The following is a 23,648-nucleotide window of genomic DNA, read 5'->3' on the forward strand; positions in this document are numbered from 1 at the left end:
TTTTTAATAATAAGATCTGCAGGCCTAATCCCTAAGTGGGTTCAATGTAAATCAGACTTGGCAGATTGTGGCAGAAGAAAAGCCTTACTTTATAATGTGGTTTTCCCTTTGCTCTGTCTCACAGAGTTATCCTCAACTGTAATGACTTTTAAAAAAAAAATCTACTATCCTAATTGTAGATATTGTGAAATAAAATTTGGAGGGGAAAAAAAAAGATTATTTAGTATCATCCCTACTGCAGAACCTGGTCAATTCCATTGTAGAAAATAAATCGTGTGCAAAATCAACTACCATTCTTATTTTGCATGTTTTTTGTAACCAGGACTGACCAGACATCACTTATCAAAGATGACACAATATCAATATTGATATATTTCCATTGCTATTGTAACTAAGCTGCTACAATAGAATCTTTGCAACAGTTGGTTTCCAACATAGGAAGCAAGGGCTTTCTTTAGTATGGACACACAAAGAAGTTTATTATATATACACATCTCACTTTCATCTTTCCCTGGTCTCTAAAGAATCAAAAGAGAGGCAGAGGGGAGGCCTGTGATATCACAGCCAATACCTGAACAAATCATTAGAGGAGATCAAGTTGTGATCCTAGCTTTATCACAACTCATCAGCATGGCATGTCTAAACAAAGAAAGAATATTCATTTAGTGTACATAGGTAATTTTTATTGTAATAGCTGGAAAATATACRCAATGGAGTCCCAGATTCAATAACAAATCTTAAAGAATAGTTTCCAACAGAGCACATAGCATAATATCCTCTTAAGAGATTTAATAAAGATATTGTAAAAAGAAGAATGCAGCAACATCACTAAATATAATATTACTACAATATGCTTGCTGCTTTAAATTCACATTTAATCTTGAAACAAACAACGTGCTGCTTTTCTGAAGTTACCTGTGAATCAGATTTTTGTCATACAAATATTAGTGGTTTTCACCCTGCTGGTGAACATTGCTCTAGAAACCATAAAATGTGCTTAGCTCTTAGGAACATAACTGGGAGAAGCAGGTGTCCACAACTCTTTCAAAACTGTTTTCATCAAGGTCTCTATGCATGGACAAAGTACACCTGAGATTAGAGATATAACTGTGTTCCTACTGACAAAATCAAAGTTCTCTCTGCTTAATATCCTCACAATGAAACAAGAAAATCCATTTCCTACAATAAACTTATTCTTAGTAATTAGCAGTGGAACCAGAGAATATACAAATGGATGTAAAACTTCCTAAAGGATGAGAAAAAGGTGACATGTAGAATGAGTAATGAGCTACTGAGCAGCTTCCAAATTTTGGAGTTATTGAATCCTGTTAGTGACAATTCCAGATTCCGAATAGGCCCCAGTAAAAGCTGGATTTTTGTTTCTGTGATGGTGCCTTTTTTTGCTCTGTGAGAATCTTCACCGTCTGTTAATGCTATACATAGATGAGACTTTGTACCCAGTAGTATTCCTCCTCACCCCAGGCTTCTGATCAACTCACCCTGGCACCATCTGTCTATGTTTGTTCTGAGTCCAAGATACTCCAGGAGCCACATCACTATGAATTTACCTCAGCTATCTCTCTATACAGAACAATCAGAAAAACATCTTTTGGAAGAGATAAGTGATTTCCTACTTTTGTAATATTAATATTACTTCTACTTCGATCACAGAAAGCCACCCATGAGTGCACAAGTAAAAGCAAATGAGAACCATGATGTTGAAAAAGCAAAAAGAAACATTCATCTGTAAAACAGAGTAGCTGATGGAGGGTTTCATGATAAAAATATTTTGAGGACTGTCCTCCTTTTGAAGAATACCTGAACATTCTGACTATCTGTTCAACTGTCCTCAAATCCCTAAAACCAAAACTGAATGAAGATTACCACCACATAAAAAAAATCCTGCTCTTGGTGATAAAAGACGATTGTCTCATCAGGTATGTCTTCCCTAGGTGAACATGGCAGAACTCCACATCCTGTAGTCAGCCTTTCTAAATCTGTTTAATCCTTTCCTGCCTTAAATAAGGGAGAATAAGTAGACACTTCTTTCCTCTAGCCTTGCTGCCCCTCTTCAATTAAGGAATTAATATTTAATTATATTTTTATGTAAGGAATTGACCAAATACTACAACTATTCCTTATCAAAGGAATAAAACAAGACAACAGTGATAAGAAAAATTTACTCACCCTCACTCTGAAAACGGTATCACAATCAACCACTACAAATACATCAAAATAAAAGTACCCAACTGAGAGAATAAACCCCTCCCAAAGATAAACACAACATTGACTCATAGCTATCAATGAAACAGAAATGTTGTTGGAGTTTAAAGCATGTAACCAGCATTACTGAACTTTCATCTGAACAGCTCTGCAGCTGGGAAGCCTAATTGTATTTTCAGCAAGCCTAATTGTGTTTCCTGACTCCAGGGGACAGGTATTCCCCAGATACTGTTGACTGACAGGTCTGGTTCTGCTTTCAACCTGCAAATAAGCAAAAATACCCACTGCTRTATGAAACTTCGTATGAAAACCAATCACTGTTTCCACTGGCATCATTACTAACTGGAAGTGCCCAATACTTCATGAAAGCTTTCAGCACTACCCACACCTGGGTCATTTGTACAAGTCATTCCAGAGGTACAGAGGTACTCAGTATCTGCATTCAGTAGCAGAAATTAAAATGTATGGCTTGAACCACACAGGTAACCTTTGTGAAGCGCCAAACACCTTCAGTACAAAGAAACTCAATCAAGTTAGAAGGTATTTGACAGATCCATTTCTRGAGTTACTGGCATTAACTGTTTTAGAACTTGCTTCCTGCTTCTGAAATTTGCTATTGGTTTGTAAACTTAATTTTTGATTTTCCAAGAATTTGATCCAATCTACAGTCTCATGTAAAACGACTAGAGAATCATCCCTGGAGAAAGCAGTTCTTAACCTRTAATACCAGATGAGCCTAATCAAAAACATTGAACACACCAGARAGCTCAAGTCAGCAGTTTTCATACGAAAACAGAAACTGCAATGCCAAAACAAACCCACATTAACTGTGTCATAATTATATCTCCCAAGTGATGAAAACAGACACTTAAAACTCTGCTGTCTTGTGTGAGTGTATCCTGAACATTCTCTTTACATTTACAGTACTACAAGGRTGGCTGCATGACTCACAGAAGCATGATTTTAAGGAAGAGAGAGATCAGTTCCATTAAAGTCTAACTAGTTCCAATGTCTTTTGATTTTATGATTCTGACTGCTAATCTTGTTATTTTCTCTTGGAAAACTCAACTAAAAAKAACTTTAAACCATAAGAATTTATTTTAACGTATTTTTAAACTAGGTAATGCACAAAATACTATAATGTGTTAATCTATTCTTCAAATCAAATAATATTAACTTAAATTTAAAATGTTTAGAATACAGAAAATACTGACAAAAATAAAAAATATCCATGGGGAGGAAAACTGTAACAGAGTGGAGCAGCCCAGAACTTGCCAGAGAGAGATTTGAAAATCTTTAAACTAGAAAAATARAAATCTTGAATTTGAAGAAGATTGTCTATGAAACCAATTTTTGTGTTGTTACAAGGAATTGTTTCAACTAACTGAAGCCCAGAAATCACATATACCAAGCACAGCCTGGCTGTACATTCTAGTGTTCTCCTTTAGGTTTCAGACTAGGATTCTGTCTATGCAGGAAGGCTGTAGAATTGCTGAGCTCACAAGTTTCCCTTCAGTTTCAAACACCCTAACTGTTGTCCTGTAGCATAAAGTTTTTGTCCTGGGCTTATATTCCTAATGAGAATAATAATTCAATAAAAAAAATTACCAGAGGGCAAATAATGACTTAAAGCATGCTATGCAAAGTGATTCAGATAATATAAACCCCATGGAAGTTCAGATTTTTTTGTATTTATTATGTTCACAATGAGAATCATGAACCTGACCACAATTCATCAGTGCAATAGCATACATGTWTTTTTTGCTATCTAATCATGAGAAGACAGTTGTTCCGTGCTTGAAGAGAAACACAAATGTCTAAAAGAAAGCTGATAACAGTTTCTATCAACCTGCAAACCAAATGTAAGAAGCAGAAGATATTTTCATTTTCTTTTCTTTTGCTTAGTCTCTGCCAAGTCATTTCCATGACTAAGATTATTTTAACAAAACAGAAACTCTGAAAGAAAGCTTAGAATATGTTGTTTATGATAATATTTCCTTGGTTAAAAGGAAAAAAAACCAACAGTTATTAAAAAGCTGCTTTGGCAAAATTGAATTTCCCTCAAACTGACATAAATAAAAGGTTATCTACCATGAATGGTTGAAAATTTATAGACAATCTGTGAAAAAAAAAGCTCTACATAGAAGCAGCCATAGCAGCAGCATGGGCACACTGAACAGTTACTTCTAAATTTAAAAAAAAAAAAAAAAAACAGATGTCTCTACAATGTAAATCTATATTTTCAAGAATTAATAATTTCCTCATTTTTTTCTTTTTCATATTTTCACCATAGTTTAGTCAGAGTGTCTCAGCAATAAGAGCTGTTCTGTTGCATGTTTAGTCCCTGACAGATTAAAAAAAARTTCGGTTTTATTTAGCAAATCAAAACCATTTTATGCCACTTCTTGGAATAATCTTACTTGGAACTAGTAACATTGCACGTGAAATAGGGTTCACATCACTTCTACTCACAGAMTATAACATACCCAGTCATTTTAAGAAGAAAGACATTAAATTATAATGAACAATGTAATGCAAGCAGAGTGCAGCAGCTGGGGTCTGATCCTCTCTAGAAGTTTTGACCTTCCTAAGACACGRTTTGATAAACATCACATAAACTTATGTATCATCTTTATCATCTGTTCTTTACAGAATGAAATGCAGAATTCTTCTTTGGGAAACAGAAATTAAAGCATTCATAAGGGTTACAGTTAAAGCCAAAATGAGTGTASAGCCTCTGTGTTTTGCAAAAACCCCGTTTTCCTCTGTCCTAAATGTAGGTTCTGTTGGAAACTGAGGTCACTGATTCAGCTGCAGGCTTAACAGGCTTTCCTCTTATAATAAGAGTATCACTTCTGTCTTGTTTAAGTTAAGCTTAAGCCAGCATTTTCTAAATCTATTTGCTTATCTCATTCAGACAACCTGTCATCCCTCTAGGGGTACTGTCTATTTCTTCTGGAAAGCAGTTCAAATCAGGATGTTGTCAGCATATTAGCAGTGCCACAGCCTGTGACATTCACAAACCCTGAGAAATTGCAAAAAAATTAGAGAAAAAACACTTCCCACAAAGCTTTTAGGAGCTGGTTTCTGTTACAATGTATTGCAGACTATGTTGTCTAGTTAACATCACATTACACCTATGTATATATGGAATATACATATAGAAACATTTCATTCTTCAACTATATAGTATTTTTTACTTATGTTGCATAACACAAAAYATCTAGAGACTTTGGTATACAAAATAGGTCAGATAGAGCTCCAGTTCAGCCCTACCTTKTAAATAAGTGTAAATGCTTTATTACTATTTTATCCAATTTCCCCTTCGAGTAAAGCATATAAACATAGATTATATTACATATATATATATATACTATGTTAGTTTGGGGGATTTTTTTCCTTGCCCATGATGCTAACTGCTGGCCAGCTATGCATTTCTGGTTATGTTCTTCTTTCTCTATGCAGGTCTGTTTTATAACCCCAGATCCTCAAGGAATTCCTTATTATATCATACTCCTTTGATTTTGTTTAAAATTTAGTTCTACCTTTCACAAATGGCAATATGCTTCTTAAATTTTCCCTGACATTTTTTCAAAACCTTATTAATAAAGTTTATTAATAAACTTTTTWAATTTAACAAAAATGCAGAATCTGTTATTTTTTAAATAATCATATTTTGTGATTCTGCTGAATTACAAATCCATTTATGTTTTAGGATTAAAATAGATCAGTTGGGCTCCAATTTAAACATAGAAATGTATTTCTTATTATCAATGCATTTACCTGTTCCAAACACATTTTTTTCTGATAAAACTGATTTCCTCCACAGTCATGGATTCATTATTCTGGTTGGAAAAGACCTCCAAGATCWTTGAGTCCAACCTTTGACCAAATACCACCATGTCAGCTAAACCACAGCAGTGCCACATCCAGTCATTCCCTGAACACTTCCGAGGATGGTGAGTCCATCACTTTCCTAGGCTGCTCATTCCAATGYTTAACAACCCTTTCATAGAAGAAATGGCTGCCTTAACCTCATTAACATTGTGAGCAATCCAACCAATGTAATCAGTTTTCTTGCCATAAATATATTGAAAAAAGGTCCAGAGCAAACATACAGCCAGGCAACGGTAACATCATGTTGCAAATGGTAAATTTAATAGTGTCAGTAAGAGGCATAATAAGTCATCAAAGTCAAACAAAAAAATTGTTTTGGTGCCTCATATTTACTTTATTATGGAGACAGAAACAGTTTCATAGTTTAGAGTTCAGACTCAGATACTGACAGTGATTTCAAGTGGAAAGTGCCCCAACATGTATGAATAGTGATAAAAAATTCTACAGGCATTTATTCTCCTCCCCAATGTCCCACAAAGTTCCCTGGTACAACATTTCCTTGCAAACCATTAATGTCAGAAAAAGAAGTAAAATTTAAAGGATGCATCATTAGTATTTCTGTTCAATTCTCTCCCTGAAAGTTTACAATAGTCACAAAAAATAAATCCTGATAATTAATACATTAATGAAATTTTCACAAATCAACACTTCTGGAAAACAYTTTTAAAAGTCACTTTGAAAGGATCTTTTAGTCCAATCTCTTGTCCCAGCAAAGAAACAGCTACACTTGTGTCTCTTCTAACAGATCTTTTCCAAACCTGCTCCTTAAGATTTTTCTGTTTCCACACAAGCCATGCAAGCTTTTTCCACACAAATTATGCAAGCATTTTAAGTTTTCTTTCCACTGAAGTTTCTCCCTACCAAGTTGAACCCTCTGTAATGCAACTTAAGTTTACTCCCTTCAGCTTCACCATGAGATGAACATGGAAAAGTGATTATTTCCTTCCATTTTTCAACAATGTTCTGTCCATGTCCTTCATCCCCTGGGATTTTCTCTTCAGGAGGCTAAATGAAGTCATGGCTTTGATCCTTTCCTAATACATATCATGTTTCTTAGATACCTAATTATTCATTCTCATTGATCTCCACTGAATTACAACTGTTCCACATAATTCCAGGTAAGATCTTACCAAAGCCTAGCAGCATGAAAACTTCTTCACAGTGCTTCCAGGCTAGTGTCTGTACAGTCCTGTATGACATTAATCTCTTCCACAATACCTGCTACAGCTCATCTTGCATACTATTATGGCTCCCTGATTCTTTGCCAAAAAACATCAGCGCACCTAATTTTTCTTTGTCCTATGTCAACCCCTACAAAACATCATTTTGCATTTATCCTTTTGAATGGCATCATAACATCATAAAAATAGCTTGGGGTTTTCAGAATAGGTTTTGAATATAAATCTGCCATTAGACAGGRAGAAGTGTATCTATAAATTGAGTACAAATTAATTAATTTTCCTAATTATATTATATAAACTGTACAAAAGTGGTTCCCAAAGAGACCACCATTGAAGAAATCCTTCTATAATAACAGTAACCATTTAAAAATATTTTTTTAACTATAACTCAACTGTTTACACTGCCCATAGAGTATTTTTAATTTTTTGAAAGCCATATGTTTCATATGTACAATGCTGGTAAGCAGAACAAATTTTGCTGAGTTAAGGAAACTGGGARTACAAAGTACTGAGGTGTTGTGAASAAAATTTAATATTGCCAGTRTCTAACAACAACCAAAAATAAAATATTCATCATTAATATTATACACAATTTTATAAGCCTTTAAGTGAGAATATTAAAAGAACTCAGAATAATTCATTGCTTAACAAAAAGCCAATTTCATGTCTTGTTTTTCCATTTTAATCCATGAAAACTTCTCACTGTATTGTCAGAAAACTTCACAGCTTTCATGASTCACAAGTATGAAGGTCCACCTAAATATAGGTATTAAAAAATAAACCAAAACTGATTCAGCCTGGAAAATAATTGATGTTATATGCATTAAACCAGTTATGTGGAGTCCAAAATCAAACATCTCTTTTATTACATGAACTTACAAGGCATTCACCTCTAGAAGAAAGAAAAGACAGCAACTTGASTGTTAAAGCTTAAATAACATCGGAAGTACATCTTAAGAATTTGAAAATTTAGAACAATAAATATTTTTTAGTTTCTCTTTTTGAAAGGAGTATTTTCACTTCTACTCTAAGACTGAATGTCCTAGCTTTGCCAGTTCCTGTTAAAATTTTCAGATAACAAAAACAGTAGTGACTTAACAGTATAAAAGGTTCATGGATGAAATACTGGCTCTATCAAAGTCAAAATCTCATCACCTTTGACTGACCCAAGATTTCTCCTTATATCTGTTAAAGTTCTGAAACTTTACAGATATTCTAAAAGCATGAAAAAAAATTACATTATCTTTTCCTGGTCCTTAGAGAGCTCTTCATACAGATGATACAGATGCATATAGCATTCTATGCATGACCCAGGCCATGCATGTGCATAGACACATGCTATAGATAATGCTACATGTCYTATCATTCCAGCTCCTCATGCACAGAAAACATCACTTCACTGGGAGTTTCATATATGGAACATGTGAAAAMAAAAAGAAAAAAAAGACAAATKGAGCAGTAGTWACTCCTTAACKTGTACTCTAATGYAATCACTTAAGTTACTGATAAGGTGTGAGTAAAAACTGATTTTCACTTTTCCCTTTGCAAATTATGGATTGGAAAGCAAATGGCGCTCAGCTTGTAGAATGCCCTTAGCTGAATGTTCTAAATGGGCAAATATTTTAAACACACTCTCCAGGATGTTCTAATGCTAGACAGACAGTACTTAATCTACAGAGAGCAGCTTACTTACGTCTGGGGCTCCTTTTCATTTTGCTGTTTTTGCTGTGGTTGAAGAACGTTATTTACCAGCTCAGTGATCCCACTAAAGGGAAACCACCTGTTTAAACAAGCAAATAATGTGACTGAATAACCAATAAAACCACACTAGTTTAAATGTTTTCTTATCCAACATTAGTAGAAATACAGAGGCAGAAAAGCTAAGAGCCAATGGGAATGTGAGCTGCAGAACTAAGTCAGCCACTAAGGTTATAAGGGAGGTAAAGTTTTACAATTCAGTTCACAAGCAGGCAGCAAGAACCTACATCCAGCTAACATGTGGATGGAGTAAGAAGCTACAAGCAGCTCTCTTACAAGCCAGTCAGGAAGCAGATGACAAACTACCTGCAGCCTATCAGGTATCAGTGAAAGCTAATACCATCAAAGGTGCAGAGAGCAGAACACGGCAAAGGTAGAAAAGTCAAGTCTATTGCATCTATAAGATATTTTACTTACTGTGTCGACTGTGGTTTTTGCTCTTCTTTGACCCTAAAAAGATAAGTTTGCACAGCTGAGTGCAACATGTTGAAAACAACTAYCCTGAAGCCCTAAAATCTGTATCAAAGGAGGGGGAATCAATCTRTATCTGTATCAAACAGGAGGGGGAAATCTCCTACTTTGAGTTTAAAGGATTTCCTTTAATGTTTGTTGTATGTTTATATTAACTTGTACTATGGTCTTATTTCCATATAGTTTTAAAAATGGGTAGTGCTAAGTATAGAAATCTTTAATATGGAACTAAAATTTAAATAGGCAATGTACTATACCTGACTTCCAATTTTTTTGCACGTAATATCATGTTAAAACATTTCTGGCAATACATTCAGCTATAAATACAAAGGAAGGTACTTTGATTAGATAAATTACAATCTATTTTTTAACTTTTTAGTCAYAGCCAAACTGCCCATCATAGTTCATGGTGAATTTATAACATGCCATTTAAAATACAATATACTAAGATAACAAATTAAAGGGAATTCTGCATCACTTTTGTTAAACTACAGTGATGTCAGGATCTGAAAACAATGTAACTAAAAACTAAGGAAGGAAAGCTAAGGAATTTTMCTCTTGAGTGAACTTTACTAGGACTTGCTTAAAGAAATACCTGGATAATACATACAGTAGGTCTGTTTAGTACTGATTAATATTTGTCCACTGTCTTTAGAAAAATATTCTGTCCAAAATACATGCTTTAAATTAAGTGAGCAAGCCAATGTTCTATAACAAACCTGCACTGGTTTCAGCTGGGGTAGAGTTAATTTTCCTCATGTGGCTGGTATGGGGCTGTGTTTTGGATTTGTGCAGAACACAAGGTCATAATACAGAGATGTTTTTGTTTTTGCTGAGCAGAGCTTACACAGAGCCAAGGCCTTTTCTGCTTTTCCTGCTGTCACAGTGGTGAGGAAGTTGGGGGTTCATGGGAGGCTGAGAGGAAACACAGCCAGGACAGGTGACCCAAAGTGACCACTGGGATATTCCAGACTATGTGACATCATTCTCAGTAAATAAAGTTGGGGGAAGAAGGAGAAAGGGGGGGCACATTTGAAGTGATGGAGTTCATCTTCCCAAGTCATTGCAGCACCTGATGGGGCCCTGCTCTCCTGGAGATGGCTGAACACCTGCCTGCCATGGGAAGCAGTGAATTTATTCCTTGTTTTGCTTTGCTTGTGTAAGTGGCTTCTACTTTACCTATTAAACTGTCTTTATCACTACCCATGAATTTTCTGTCCTTTACCCTTCTGATGCTCTCCCAGATCCTGCCGGTGAGGGAGTGAGGAGGGGCTGCCGGGCCTTGGTTACTGACTGGGGTTRGGCCATGACAAAACCCAAGAACAGAGATATACACCCACAGGAATATTTACATCCTCTAATTGCAGGTATAGGTCTTAAATATAGGATCATTCTTCTCCGTATRTTCAAAAAGCCAAAAAAAGTTTCTRAATAGATATTYTGTATGTCTCTACAGAGAATACTCTCACCTAACTGAACAGGAAATGCAGACTCATAATTTAAGGGGATGTTTAGTGCTGCACAGAAAACTGAAGCTCAGCAAAATAGCTCCGTATCTCCTCCACCATATGATATCACAGGAAATATCTCCATAAACAGGATTCARTGACTACACAACAATTACATAAGTGGACAACAAGAAACACTAAAATCTTTCCAAAGATGGGTACAGAAAGGGAAAACTGAACATGCAACACACAGTGCCTCTTCAGCACTTTGAAATTTATATACAAAGTAACATTCCCRTACAAAACCAAAATAAATAAATAAACAGCCAACACAAAACCAAGCAGGTATAATTTAAAAAAAAAGTAAAAATTAAAGTGTCTCATGCCATTGCAATTCCACTCTACCATGCATCTTATTATTATCACAGTATTATTTTTAACAAAGAGAAGCCACACTAGTTTTTCAATGTAAAAAATTCAAAGCAGGAGAAACGGGAGGGAGGGGAAATCAAAGCATGTCTATACTTTCTCACTAGGTAGCCCAAGATATCTAATTTAGATCTCCCAAGGTTATGAGCCTTAAAGCTCTATAGTCAGTTGAGAGAAGGAAACACTCCCAGATAATAATTCAGAGCTCTTAAACTGCATACACAGAACTAGACACTGAAATGTGACCTCTCTGATAACTAGGCATTGAAAACTGAACATGTCACTAATCTGTATATTCTTTGCCATGCATGATTTCCAAACATACTTACTTGACACTTTTAAGTTATTATTTCATTGTGAATTTTTTCAATTGAATTAAATGAAGGAAATCTGAGCCCTTCACATAATCAGATTACAACAAACATCTTTCCTTTGGATAGTGACCATGGGCAATATTTTTTCACATGTGGAACTGAGATGAAATTGGGTTAATATCCTAAGTAGGCAGTTTGAAACCTTCAGTATGTTTTTTTCAACAAGATCTAGCATCTTTACATAGTAGTATATATATGGTAACTTCAATAGCAGCTGCAAATTCTTGGTTTTCCTTAAAATCTTACAATTAATTTTTAGTTTTGTACCATTAAATAAAACTCATTTTCCGTTATCAGACATAATGAAAACCTGCATTTAAAATTAATTTCTCAGCATTTTATAGGAACACTGTCTTCTAAGTCAGGATATAATATGACCCTATAATTCAAAATATCCTCTTATAAATTAATCTTTTCTCCTCCTACAATTTTGTGTCTCATTCACTATACACTTTCCAACACTGCAGTTATGTGAGGACAAGAGCTTCCATTATTATATAACAGTGACGCATTCCTTGAGCACTCTCTATACATCCTTCAGTCCCTGGATTAGGAAATTATCTTCCTTGACTGTACAACGAGCATGGAAGGCATACCACAATTTCAAAAGAAATTATGAAAAAATCTATTGAATGTATAGATTCCACCATATGATTTTAAATTAACATAAACCTTGTGGATCAACAGGCCTGAACCCTGCAGGTGTACAGTGCAGGTATTTAACTTTCAAGGTCAGAGAATGGATACAGATTCAGGATCTAAAACAGAAAACCACAGACTAATTTCTCTTGCTTGCTTTCCAAAAGACTTCATTCAGATGAAATTACAAGTTGTAGCAACTCAAAGAAGTAATGATATATTAGATGAACTGCACTGAATCTATTTTTAACATTGCTGTGGTTTAAATATCTTTTTCTAGGCAGAAAAGGACTGAAAAGACTCCAGATATTTGAACCCTGTATACATGTACACATAGAGTTGTTTTTCTTTTGGTTACAAGAGCTGCTTTGKGTTTCACTGGTTTGTGTACTCCCATATTTATGCATTGCTTCCTCCTCTCCTTTCAAAAACCTGCAGCAAACAACTGTTTAAAAGAAGTGTATTGCCAGGTCAGAAAACCTCCAAACTTCCATTTTCTCAGCAGCCCAACTGAAATACCCCAAGCACTGTAACTGCATTCTGCTCCTTCCAGATTACCTGTCTYCRTTTAACCTTCCTACGTCTTTCCAATCCTATCCACTCAAATCTCTACCAAGAACAGAGCCAGCTCTCCTTATTYACTAGAAATAAATTCTGATCAGCACCTGTTTACTAAAACCATCAGCAGGCTGCAGATAATGTGTCTGATAACAGTGACTGAGACAATGCACTCCTAACGCTGCAGAATACCAAGCATTTTACCACTTATTCTAAAATGTAAGAGGAGTCTGAAGATTTTGTCACAAWTTTTTTTTCCACAGATCACAACTCCATTCACTACTCCACCTGAAAATAAGCCAGGATTTTTCTACTCACCAACAATAAAGAATTTTACACCTTTCAACTTTTACACCTTGCGACTTTTTACACCAAGTAACTTTGTTATCAGAAACCTCTGCCRTTTGAAACATACAAAGCACCACCACTGTTGTGTTCCTCTGCAAGCCTACACAGTGCAAGTGCCAGACCCCTTTGATCTTTTCCAGTAGCTGGAATCATTAAGTTAAATCTCAAGTYTCAATGAACAGTTTTTGATGTTAGATTCTCTCCGTGTACTAAAAATTTCCTCAAAGATTAAGGCTATTCCCATTGGCACAGAGAATGAATATGAGAACAGAACAGAAAGAAGGGGAAGAGAACAAGAAAAATGGAAGCAGAAGACTAAGGAATGAAAGCATCAACATAAAAATTATTGTTATCCCTTTAAACTCCTAATACTTTGCTATTTTTCAATCTACTGCCGCCAGTAAAAGCTTGTCTCTAAAATCTACTATGTCAGAACCATAAWATGTTTTTTCCAAAAGGTGATTTGGAGAACAAGTAAACTAACAAGCACTCTATTACCAAAGCTCATCTCAYCTTTAACATACTTGGATGCATAACCACAAGAACATGTGGAAGGAATTCAGGTGCCTCAGTCTATGAAAATAACCCTTAAAACACACTCTACATCTCCTAGATATCTGTATTAATTATTCAAGTGAAGTTTGGGGAATCCAGATTTCCGAATCAGACATCCTTGGCAAGGATAAGCATCTGACTATCTACCTCTAACCCAGTAGTACTCTCAAGATTCACAACTTTGCCAGCCATGGGCCTACAAGCCCAAGGAGATGTAATCTGCAGGAATAAACTGGGTGCATCTAATGTCTCTTAGAAACACTGAGTTGAGCATAAAGAATATAACACTCTATGTCACTTTCATTTCAAAATGCACAGGCCAGTAGTTTCAGTCTTTTGCTCACTAATATTCTATGCTTTCCTTATTTCCGAACCAACTCAGTGAACTAGGGTAGACAAGAATGGAAGTTTTTTCTAGCCCTTTTGTTGAAATTTAGAAGATTGAAGAAGCAAGTCAATCTTTTGCTTGGAATTCATACATGAGAAAAAAATCCAAATATATTTCATTATTACTATTAATGCTGTAACTGATGTTGCTAGTATCAATTTAATGAAGCTCTTGATGCTTCTAGAGTAGTTATTTTTATTAAATACACTGCCTAGGAAATCCAGAAAGTGGGACACTTGTATGAATTTTTTAAGTATAGAGAACATAGACGGCAAAGAAGGATATTTGTGCAGTCGTTTCAATGGGCAATGCATGTTACACGAAACTTGATTAAGAATCAGCGTAAGATTAAATATTAATGCACCAAACTATCTGGTTTTCCCAAAGCAAATCATACAGGAAGAGTGAGGGATAGTMTCAGATCTATAAAAAGAAACATGAYGTTTTGCTTCTTCTGCAGATACCATACTGACATTGACCTCCAGCGTTGTTCAAAATAAAGTAGAAATAGTTGAGAGAAGACAGCAACAAACAATTTTGTCTCCAACTCAGATATATATTATACACATAAAAAACCTATAAAGTGGCTAACTTTCAAATAAAAACAGCAGCATGAATGCTAACTACTTTATAACCACTTGTATTATAAAGTGAATTAAACTGAATATTCTTCTCAGGATTAGCATTTGTTCTTCTTTGCATTCCAGACCCCACTAACCYAGATGACAGTACAGAGACGCACCTTTCTCAAGAGTCAAGGTGCCAACACACAATCTTTGAAGTGTTCTCTCTATTTTCAATAACTGTCTACAATTATAAGCAGATTTGAAATGTTCCTAAATCATTTGATAATTAACAAATGCCTTTTCAATGCACAGCTAGTGAAAAGATTTTAATGAATGTATGAAACTAACTTTTCCTGGAATTTATATATTCCCATTGTCATAGCATGTGAACATCATAATCTCTAGAAGTGTTTACCATTGGCAGTATTTCTTAATTTAGAATAACTTCCTCCCCTAAAACTTACACCCTTGGAAATGGCACTGAAAATAAAATAGGTTTAAAGAAACAWTGATAAAATTCTAGCTTCCCTTCCTTTTTGCTTCCTGTACCTCCCATTTTTTCTCTCCAAGAAACTGCATTCAGTGCATAACTGTATCCAAACCACCTTTGGCATATGCATTCCCTTAGCGTAATTGTGCTGAAAAAGAGGGGAGATCATCAACTCTGGCAACATTCAGAAGTTTCCACCACCCCRTCTTAGAATGGAAGGTCCTAGATTTTTTCCTAGATTGCCTGCTGTGGACTCTTTTTTTCCTAAATCTTTGTAACAGTATTTGCATTATATGCCCTGCACCAAATGAACAAAAACAAAAAAAAAAAAGGGTTAGTTCCAGTGACTGCAGTGACTACACTCACACACTGGAAGTCAAGACACATGACACAAGCACAGTATATAAGTTTGCCTACATCCACTCTTAACAAAACAGTGGAGTTAACAGAGATATATATTCAAATACAATCAACTGTTTTCTTGAGAAGCCATCTCTACAGAGGAATTAAGTTAAATTATGTAAGTATGTTTAACTTGGAGAAATGAGGTCAAATATAAATCCATGCCAATTGCATAACTGCAAAATATTATATATTAACTGAATTGATTCTTTGCATTGCTTGCCCTATTAATGCTGTAAGAATATCCACATAGGAACATTCAGCTTAACTATTTTTGATCAAAATTAAAGTCTTTAATTTATATTACAGTTTCAAGTGGGTTTGTTTTTTTTTTTTTTTTTTTTTTTAATTTAGAGTATAGGTAGATGAATGAGAAGGATTGTATTTTGGACATTACTGTCTTTCTAAAGGTATGTTTTTCTGAAGATGTGCAGGTTATTTTACTAATTTTGTTCTGTTTGTAACAAAAGTATCAGTAGCTTTCAGGAAAACACCTCCACAATCAGTAGCTGAGAGGAATCAAATCAGATATTTGATATTAGTGAACAAGCAGGTGGAAAAGCTGGGTCCTTGGGCTAGCAACAATACTTGTTACACAGAATAAAATTAAAATCTATCTAAATCCAAGCTTAAGAGGTTAAATATACCCTGAAGTCCAAACTAAAGTTATCTTAAAGATGCAAGACCAACAAGAAAGCACCATATATATTTGACAGATAAGCACAGACGTACACATATTCCTGTATCGTGGTCCAGGCTGAATGAGGTCCCTGATTGAACCTCAGTTGAACATCACCCAACAACATAACAAGTTCTGCCAAGATAAACACTACTCTGATATTTAAATGATAATAAGAAATAYGATAGTTTTATCTAAGATTCCAGACAAGAAAGTCTCAAAGGGAAATGTTGACACTTATTTTTATAAAATACCTACTAAAATGTGGATCACCGAGACAAAAAACAGTGTTCAACAGCCCTGTATTTTCAACACTAAAACTGAAGAAACTGACAGTATGTTTTCATTATTTCAGAACCAGCAAAATAAATCAAATTCTGCTTATCTTAGGATATAAACTCTTCAGGGGAGAAATGTTTCCTAYCATTCATTTCTGGGGTAAGAGAAATGTTCTGCAAATGAAAGCTTCCTCGCTTCTCACACATCCTAACCTAGCCACAATTCTTCCTTGCTATTTGTTATGGTGTTGATAGTAAAATCACAAAAATGAGTGTCGAACTTACAAATCAACACAAGAGAAAACTACTATAGTACAACWGTAATAATAAATAGGTACTACACTGAATGGAGGCCTTTATGTTATATACAGTTCCAATAATTACCTCATGGATCAATGCTCTCCTCTGAAGGTTATCCAAAATTGCAAGCAGGAGGCCTAGATGAGGATCTGTGTTAAAAATCTAGTGTTTGTCCAAAACTACCACCTAGTTTWAAATGGACTACTGCAGTTTTTTCCCATATTTAGAAAGGAAAAGAGTRTTTTGGTTATCACAGAGTAAGTGGGAATTTCTAAGACAGATTTTGTAAGCTGTCAGCATTATAGTTTGTTGCCATGTGGAACAGGCCAGCTGCTTCCCACTTAGGTATCATGTGTCTGAGGGAATAAGGTATGTACAAAAACTTGGAAAAACAAAAATTATAAAATAATAAATAACAGAAAGTCTTGGATCACAMAAAGTTGTCAAAGAGGGGCAACAAAAAACAACTAGAAAACAATATAAAAAGTTTTAACAAAGGAATTATATTGGGTCAAGTTGTGTCTTTCAATCCTAAAGCTCCAGAAGTTTTTTTCAGATTAGGAGTTTCACAGGCTTGCTTTTCTCTGGGTAAAGCATCCAATACCTGCTAGTTGTTCTTCTCTAACATCATATGTAATAGCTGCAAGGTGAGACAGGCTAACTTGAAATACATAAAATCAAAAATTAGCCTGTGTTAGWAGTGCAGCAAGAGCAAAACAATGATCAAATGAATACATATGCTCGATGTCAAGGATAGCAGATAAAAAGAGCACACAAGTTTAAGGAGTCTTTGAGMCATAGTAAATATTTCTTTAATAGAATTTTACCTATTCCTTTTCTAGCAGCTCATTTAAAGAGCAGCCAATGTTGCATAATTCTTCACTACAATGAATTTCCAAATCCATTTCAAGGTCATGTGATACAAGTAAATACCTCCTTGAATCTGATCAGTTTCTTCTGTCCTTTTTGGACAAAAAAAAATAATTAAAAAAAAAAAAAGGCAACATTCCTACAAATAACTTTTGATTACTTCAAAAATTTCAACTTTGAGACAGCMGTCACCTGTTCTGCTGTATATTTGGTCACACTAATGTTTCCCTCACACAATCTGAAAAGCCCTGGGTTCTCTCTGATCTCAATGCTCTGTGTGCAGGCTGAAAAGCCTCACATGGGTGACTGACACGTGTTCACAGCCTCTAGATAAATAGCAACTGCCTTAACTCAGGATGTTTTATCTGGTTGAGCTTTATGCATATTTCAGTTCAATGGAGGGGGAAATAGTTTCATTTGGATTTAATTCTTTCTCTCCAATTTAGTAAATGTTACTCTCCTAAATCCTGCAGATAYGTGGATATTTCAGGCAGGTGACTTACAGAGAACAGAAGACATCAACCTGAGAGAGATGGCATCAAATCTGAAAAAAATATTGGATTTCCCTCTAATTTTCCAAGAAGGAATAGAGACAAAATTGTTCAATTGTCACATAATATTTGTTATTTCATGCAATTTTCACTAATTATGGAGATCTCATACCAAGTCTCGGGTGAGATTTGCATTGAAAAAATGTTACAGATACTTCTACAACCTAACTCTAGCAAAGATTAATTTTTGACACCTAGCATTCATTTGACTATATCTATTTTCAAAACATCAGGTTTCTCCATAGAAGTGCTGGAATAGCACTTAGGTCTGCCAGTGTGATCTTGTATATTTTGTGTAAAGAGAAAAAAAATGTTTTACATTCTTGCCTACAGGGTGTGTSAAATGTACTCAACAGCTGCATTAAAGTAAGCCATACTTTACTTCTGGAAATGAGGATGATTGTAACAAGATGACTTTAAATTGCATAGTCTTGTTCATGACCAAAATGCAAACATTTACCACTATTATAGTAAAAACACATGCATAAATACATCCAAATGTAACCTACAGGTGTACAAGACTACTCAAACTTGAGTAAATCTATAATTTTTTAAACAGAATTTTAACAGAGTGAACTTTAGYAACATATAAACAAATACCATATAAGGTTTTGTCCTACAATTGTTTTTCTTAGAAAGTATTCAAAAAAAGTTTAAACATTTTAAATAAAAATTTTAATCACAAGGATTTTTACAGGATATTTATTTCAGTGTCGGGATTACAACCTTCCTTACTTAATGCAATTTTTATTAATTTTGTATTGGAAAGATGAGACTTTATTTTTACTTATGCTTCAAACTGTTTTGCAATTAACTGAAATTCTCAAGGAATTTTTAAAATTAAGTAGAAAGCATAGTTTTTTAATTGATACAAAATCTAGGATATTGAAATCAAATGGAATTAGAACCTTTTCAGAACATTAACTGAATTCTAATGCAAGCAGAGTTTCATTTTAGAACCAGCCACATTTAAAAAAGAAAAAGAAGTGTCTCCTAAGGGTTTTGAGTTGCTTTTGAGGTGGATTTTTACTTTTTCAACAGTAGATGGCATTCCAAGCATCTCCTGCAGAAAGTGCTTTCATAGATGCTTGTTCTGTCACCAGCTGCTAGGGAAATATGCAGCCCTAAACTCAGCTGCTAGCAGGTGAGTAAAAAAAAAAATCATTTTAACTCTGTAATTAATTTTAAATGCCCTGGTAATTAMTTTGGACTTGATGTGTTCTTTTACCTGTTAAACAGCAATTTTATAACGTTATTAAGATATCCACCAGGTGAAAATCATATACACTAGAGCTTAAAAACTATGCAGCAGAATAAGTTAGTACTTCTGAGACTGTGACATTTAATTGTGTGAAATGGATTCAGATTTCCTCCAGAGTACAGGCAATCCTAGATAAGGATACAACAGGAACAGAAATAACAAATASCAGGAATCTGTTCCTATTTTCTTCAAAACCAGCCTTACAAAAAAACCCTTTTAGGAACAGATTTGGGTCCTGCACCCTCTCACACATGAAGCCCTCGTTCACTATTGCATAATAAACAGGGTGTTGGCAGTACAAGTTCTTCAGCTGCAAGGCCAGCTTACTAAATGGCTTGAAAAATGCAAGTTCCCTACCAAAAAAAGAAATACAATATAACTTCTGCTACAAAAACAAGATTAGAATCTAAGATTTAAACAGGAAGTGAAAAACCAGGAAAAGAAAAATAAATGAGATATACAGCAGTAATGTAGAGTCTATTGTTACATACAAATTTTTGTAACAATACTTTTAAATTGTCTATTTATCAAGAAATCATTAATTTTTGCTGTTGCTGTTCACATAAATCTTGAGAGTTAGAAATTTTATCATTATTAAATAAATTTTAATATTTATATTAAAATATTTTATTTAGTAGTTTATTTATTTATTTTATTTAATATTTTCTGAAGTAATCATGCCTATATTATTATCTTATTCTATTATATATGCTACATAATAATGTAGAATAAAGTATACATTATCTATTATGATCATTCTGGTATTATTATGATATTATCATTATATTATGAYGTTATTATACTATAATTAAGACCACTTTTATGACAATAAAACATAAAATGCTGGGGATTTTCCTGAGAACATTTGATTRAATAAAAATATGAATGGGAGTACTTGTAGATCACTTTGCATTATCTATTCACATATTCTACAAAATTTATAGTTTATATCTGGAAGTCACTGTACATTACTGTGATATAATCTTATCTATCTGTGATGTTATRTCTCTGACCACATGAGATATTTGAGATAAATACAACGCCCAGTTTGCATAATACTAAGAGAAAGCACAAGTGGTTTCCTTTAAAAACAGATATTGTCTGGTGATTAATTTGATGCATAGAGAAGCTAGAATCATAAATAGAATATTATTATAAACTGTCTGCTTGACTAGTTATAGTAACACAGTTTATAGTAATGGAAATGKTTTTTTCCATTTGTTTCATATTCCTGAATCCATGTTCCCCTAASAAAGAATCTATTGAAGTGTATCTTTTTTCACAATGGTTTGCTATTTCTGTCTATATTTCTCTTTTTATCAGTACTGTGTTGGGGTTTGCTTGCTATTTACACCTTTATTTTCAAGTGAACTAAAGTTAGATAAAATTTGGAASTCACCAATTTTTTTCTGATGCTTTTTTTTGCATCCCCTTGTCCCATACTCATACCTTTTCATAAATAAAGCTCTCCTAGTTTGAAGAGTTTATTTAAATTGATAATTTTTGTCCATATTTTTCTTTCCTATGTTTTACACGTGTATTTACAATGGGCAAGCAAAGTGATTCTGGAGCTGTATCAYAGATGTCAATAAAACTGAGGGGTTGTAGTTGTTTTAGTGAGCAAGCTTTGGGCTCCAGGGATGAACATTACCCAATCTTATGAGCACAGCTGCATTTGAAACCACTGTCAATTTTGTATACATTCAACACTCTCTGCACCTATAATAACAAACTTCTAAGGTTTTAAAAGTTATATTCAGAAAATACTGCCAGTCTTAAAAAAAAGTAACTACTTTAGTAATTGCCTCGTAAACAGAAAACAACTAACCTGCCCTAATTAATTAAGGAAGTAATACCTGAAAAAAAATTAAAAACTCCTACAGAATACATTGGTAAAATTAATCTTAAACCATTTTGGCTTTTTGGTTCAGAATTAAAATTCTTTCAAATAGTTTCCATGTCATAAATCACATTCTAAGCAAAAGCTTAAAAGTATTTAAATGCTCTGCTATAAAAATTAATTAAAATATTTTCTTTCAGTCTGAAATGTATGGGCCTCTGATCAAAATATCTTATCTTGGCTGAGAATGCCAATCGTTTTAAAAGCTAAAACTATTTATCATTAAACTACATTCATAATTTTTATTAATTTGCATTAACTCCTGCCATATATGATCCTCTACAATGGTCAGTGGCTAAATCTGAGACATTACCAGGTTGAGAGAGTTGTAGATTTATTCAGCCTATGAAAATCTTGCTGGTTTGGGTCCATTGGATTTGTCATTCCAGMGAACAATGCAGGCCGATGAATCAGGCTCAATTTCAAGGCTGTAGTGACATCATATGATTATTTTTGCTTTGAGTGTTAATTTCCTTTAGTGTCTTTTCACAGGTTATTCAGAAAATTGGTTTAATAACCAGTGGAAAAAAACCCTTAAATTTCACCTCTGCCTGCATYATAGAATTAAGAATGAAATGGCAATCAGATTTGTGTAGCTATTCCCATTTCTCAGTGAAAACAAAATATCTGTTCTCCAAATAGGTTCTAGGAAAGAATTCTGGATTCCAAAAATATGAGATCACAATCAAATGAAAACTGTATTACTATCTAGTAAATCCTGTGTTTATTTAAACTTCTTTAATTGGGTTTCATAGGGCAACTACTCAGACATCATTGTAACTATTCCTCTGAGCAAACTATCTTACCTCTGAGAGCTTACATAAATTACRGTTTAAATCAACAGAAGTTATTGAACCATTTCTTTTCCTTCTTCAGGTTCAAAAAGTATATCCCAGTGGCTGCTGAAAGTAGTACATACATTTCTATAAATGTCAAAATTCTCTCCCAGAATGATGAAAAAGTTTGATTGTGTCATCTCTTCTAACATAGATTTCTAAAATCAAAAACAGTATCCCTGAAATTGTAAAAATCTCACCATTTTCTATCTGACTTTACTTTTTTCTACATTTTTGCTAATATTAACTTTCCTAGTCAGGCTGCAGGAGGGCAGGGATAGAACAAATAAACTTCAGATCTCACATTCTTCCTTCAGCAAAACAGCACCTGTACTAGAGGTTTTAACAGAATGTTGTCTGTAGAAATACTTTGTGAGCACCATTCTTCATAAACATATATATAAACTCTGAACAGAAATTCTAAATATTTCATAAAGGAACGCTGCATAGCAGCTTTGGATGATCATTTAACTCCTAGATCTTTATTGTAATGCAGACTCATTGTTCTCACTCCTAGCTAATTACAAGCATTCATTCATGTCTGTTTGCAATTAGAGTACATTTAAAATTAACAAACACCCTTTCATGAAGACACTAAATATAAATGAAAATTAGTAAACACAAAGTGACATCAAAACCAGCTCAAACAATAGTCCTATGATTTAAAATGTAGCACATCCTCGAAAAACTCACTAGTTAACAGATTTTGCAAAACTAAAACACCAGTATCAATTTCCAGTCGGGAGTATGGAACTAAATTTTGTAAATTCAGTATTTTCATATACCTGTATTAGAGTATAAATGAGAGGTAAAGGCAATCTACTGCAACTAAGTTTTAAAGTGATTCTCCAGTTCATAAATTCTATGCTGCTGTTTYGTAACAAAAATACTCACCCCTTTCTTCTGAGGGAAGAGGTGCATGCATTTTTGCTTAAAGAGATAGTGAGAGAAAAAAATGTACTTCTTAAATGAAAAATGTACCCAAAATCAATACCAGGAGTAGACTTTTCAAAATTGCAGAACTAATGATGGAGGGATGAGATTTCTATGTTTCAGAATGGTTAGCCTCATTAGTCATTGTCTACCCCAAGCATGAGTTCAACACACTCAGTTGTTAGAGAGGCAAATCAGAAAAACAGCACATTAAATAGCTTAATGTCTAAAGAATTTAGACCTTCTATTTTCTATCTTCTCTGAATCTCTCAAACTGGAACTTAAGCTCAATACCTCTTGTGCCACCATCTAT

The 23,648-nt window shown here is 34.2% G+C and overlaps 1 protein-coding gene across 2 annotated transcripts in view; it reads right to left on the reverse strand.

Moving 5' to 3' along the window:
• Positions 1–23,648, reverse strand: part of RIMS2 (regulating synaptic membrane exocytosis 2) — a 440,099-nt gene that overhangs the window by 372,389 nt on the left and 44,062 nt on the right. Inside the window, exons 2-3 of one of the 2 annotated variants that reach the window (XM_057372449.1) lie at positions 9,477–9,509; positions 8,995–9,081 (exon numbers count right to left, since the gene is read on the reverse strand). The exons of the other annotated variant lie outside the window; for it this stretch is intronic. Coding sequence (XP_057228432.1) covers positions 8,995–9,081; positions 9,477–9,509 — 120 coding nt within the window. The remainder of the gene's footprint in view (positions 1–8,994; positions 9,082–9,476; positions 9,510–23,648) is intronic. 2 annotated transcript variants of the gene reach the window in all.

The sequence above is a fragment of the Malurus melanocephalus genome, unplaced genomic scaffold, assembly GCF_030028575.1.
Source record: "Malurus melanocephalus ecotype Western Australia unplaced genomic scaffold, MMel_1.1 scaffold_171, whole genome shotgun sequence".
NCBI classification, from domain to species: domain Eukaryota; kingdom Metazoa; phylum Chordata; class Aves; order Passeriformes; family Maluridae; genus Malurus; species Malurus melanocephalus.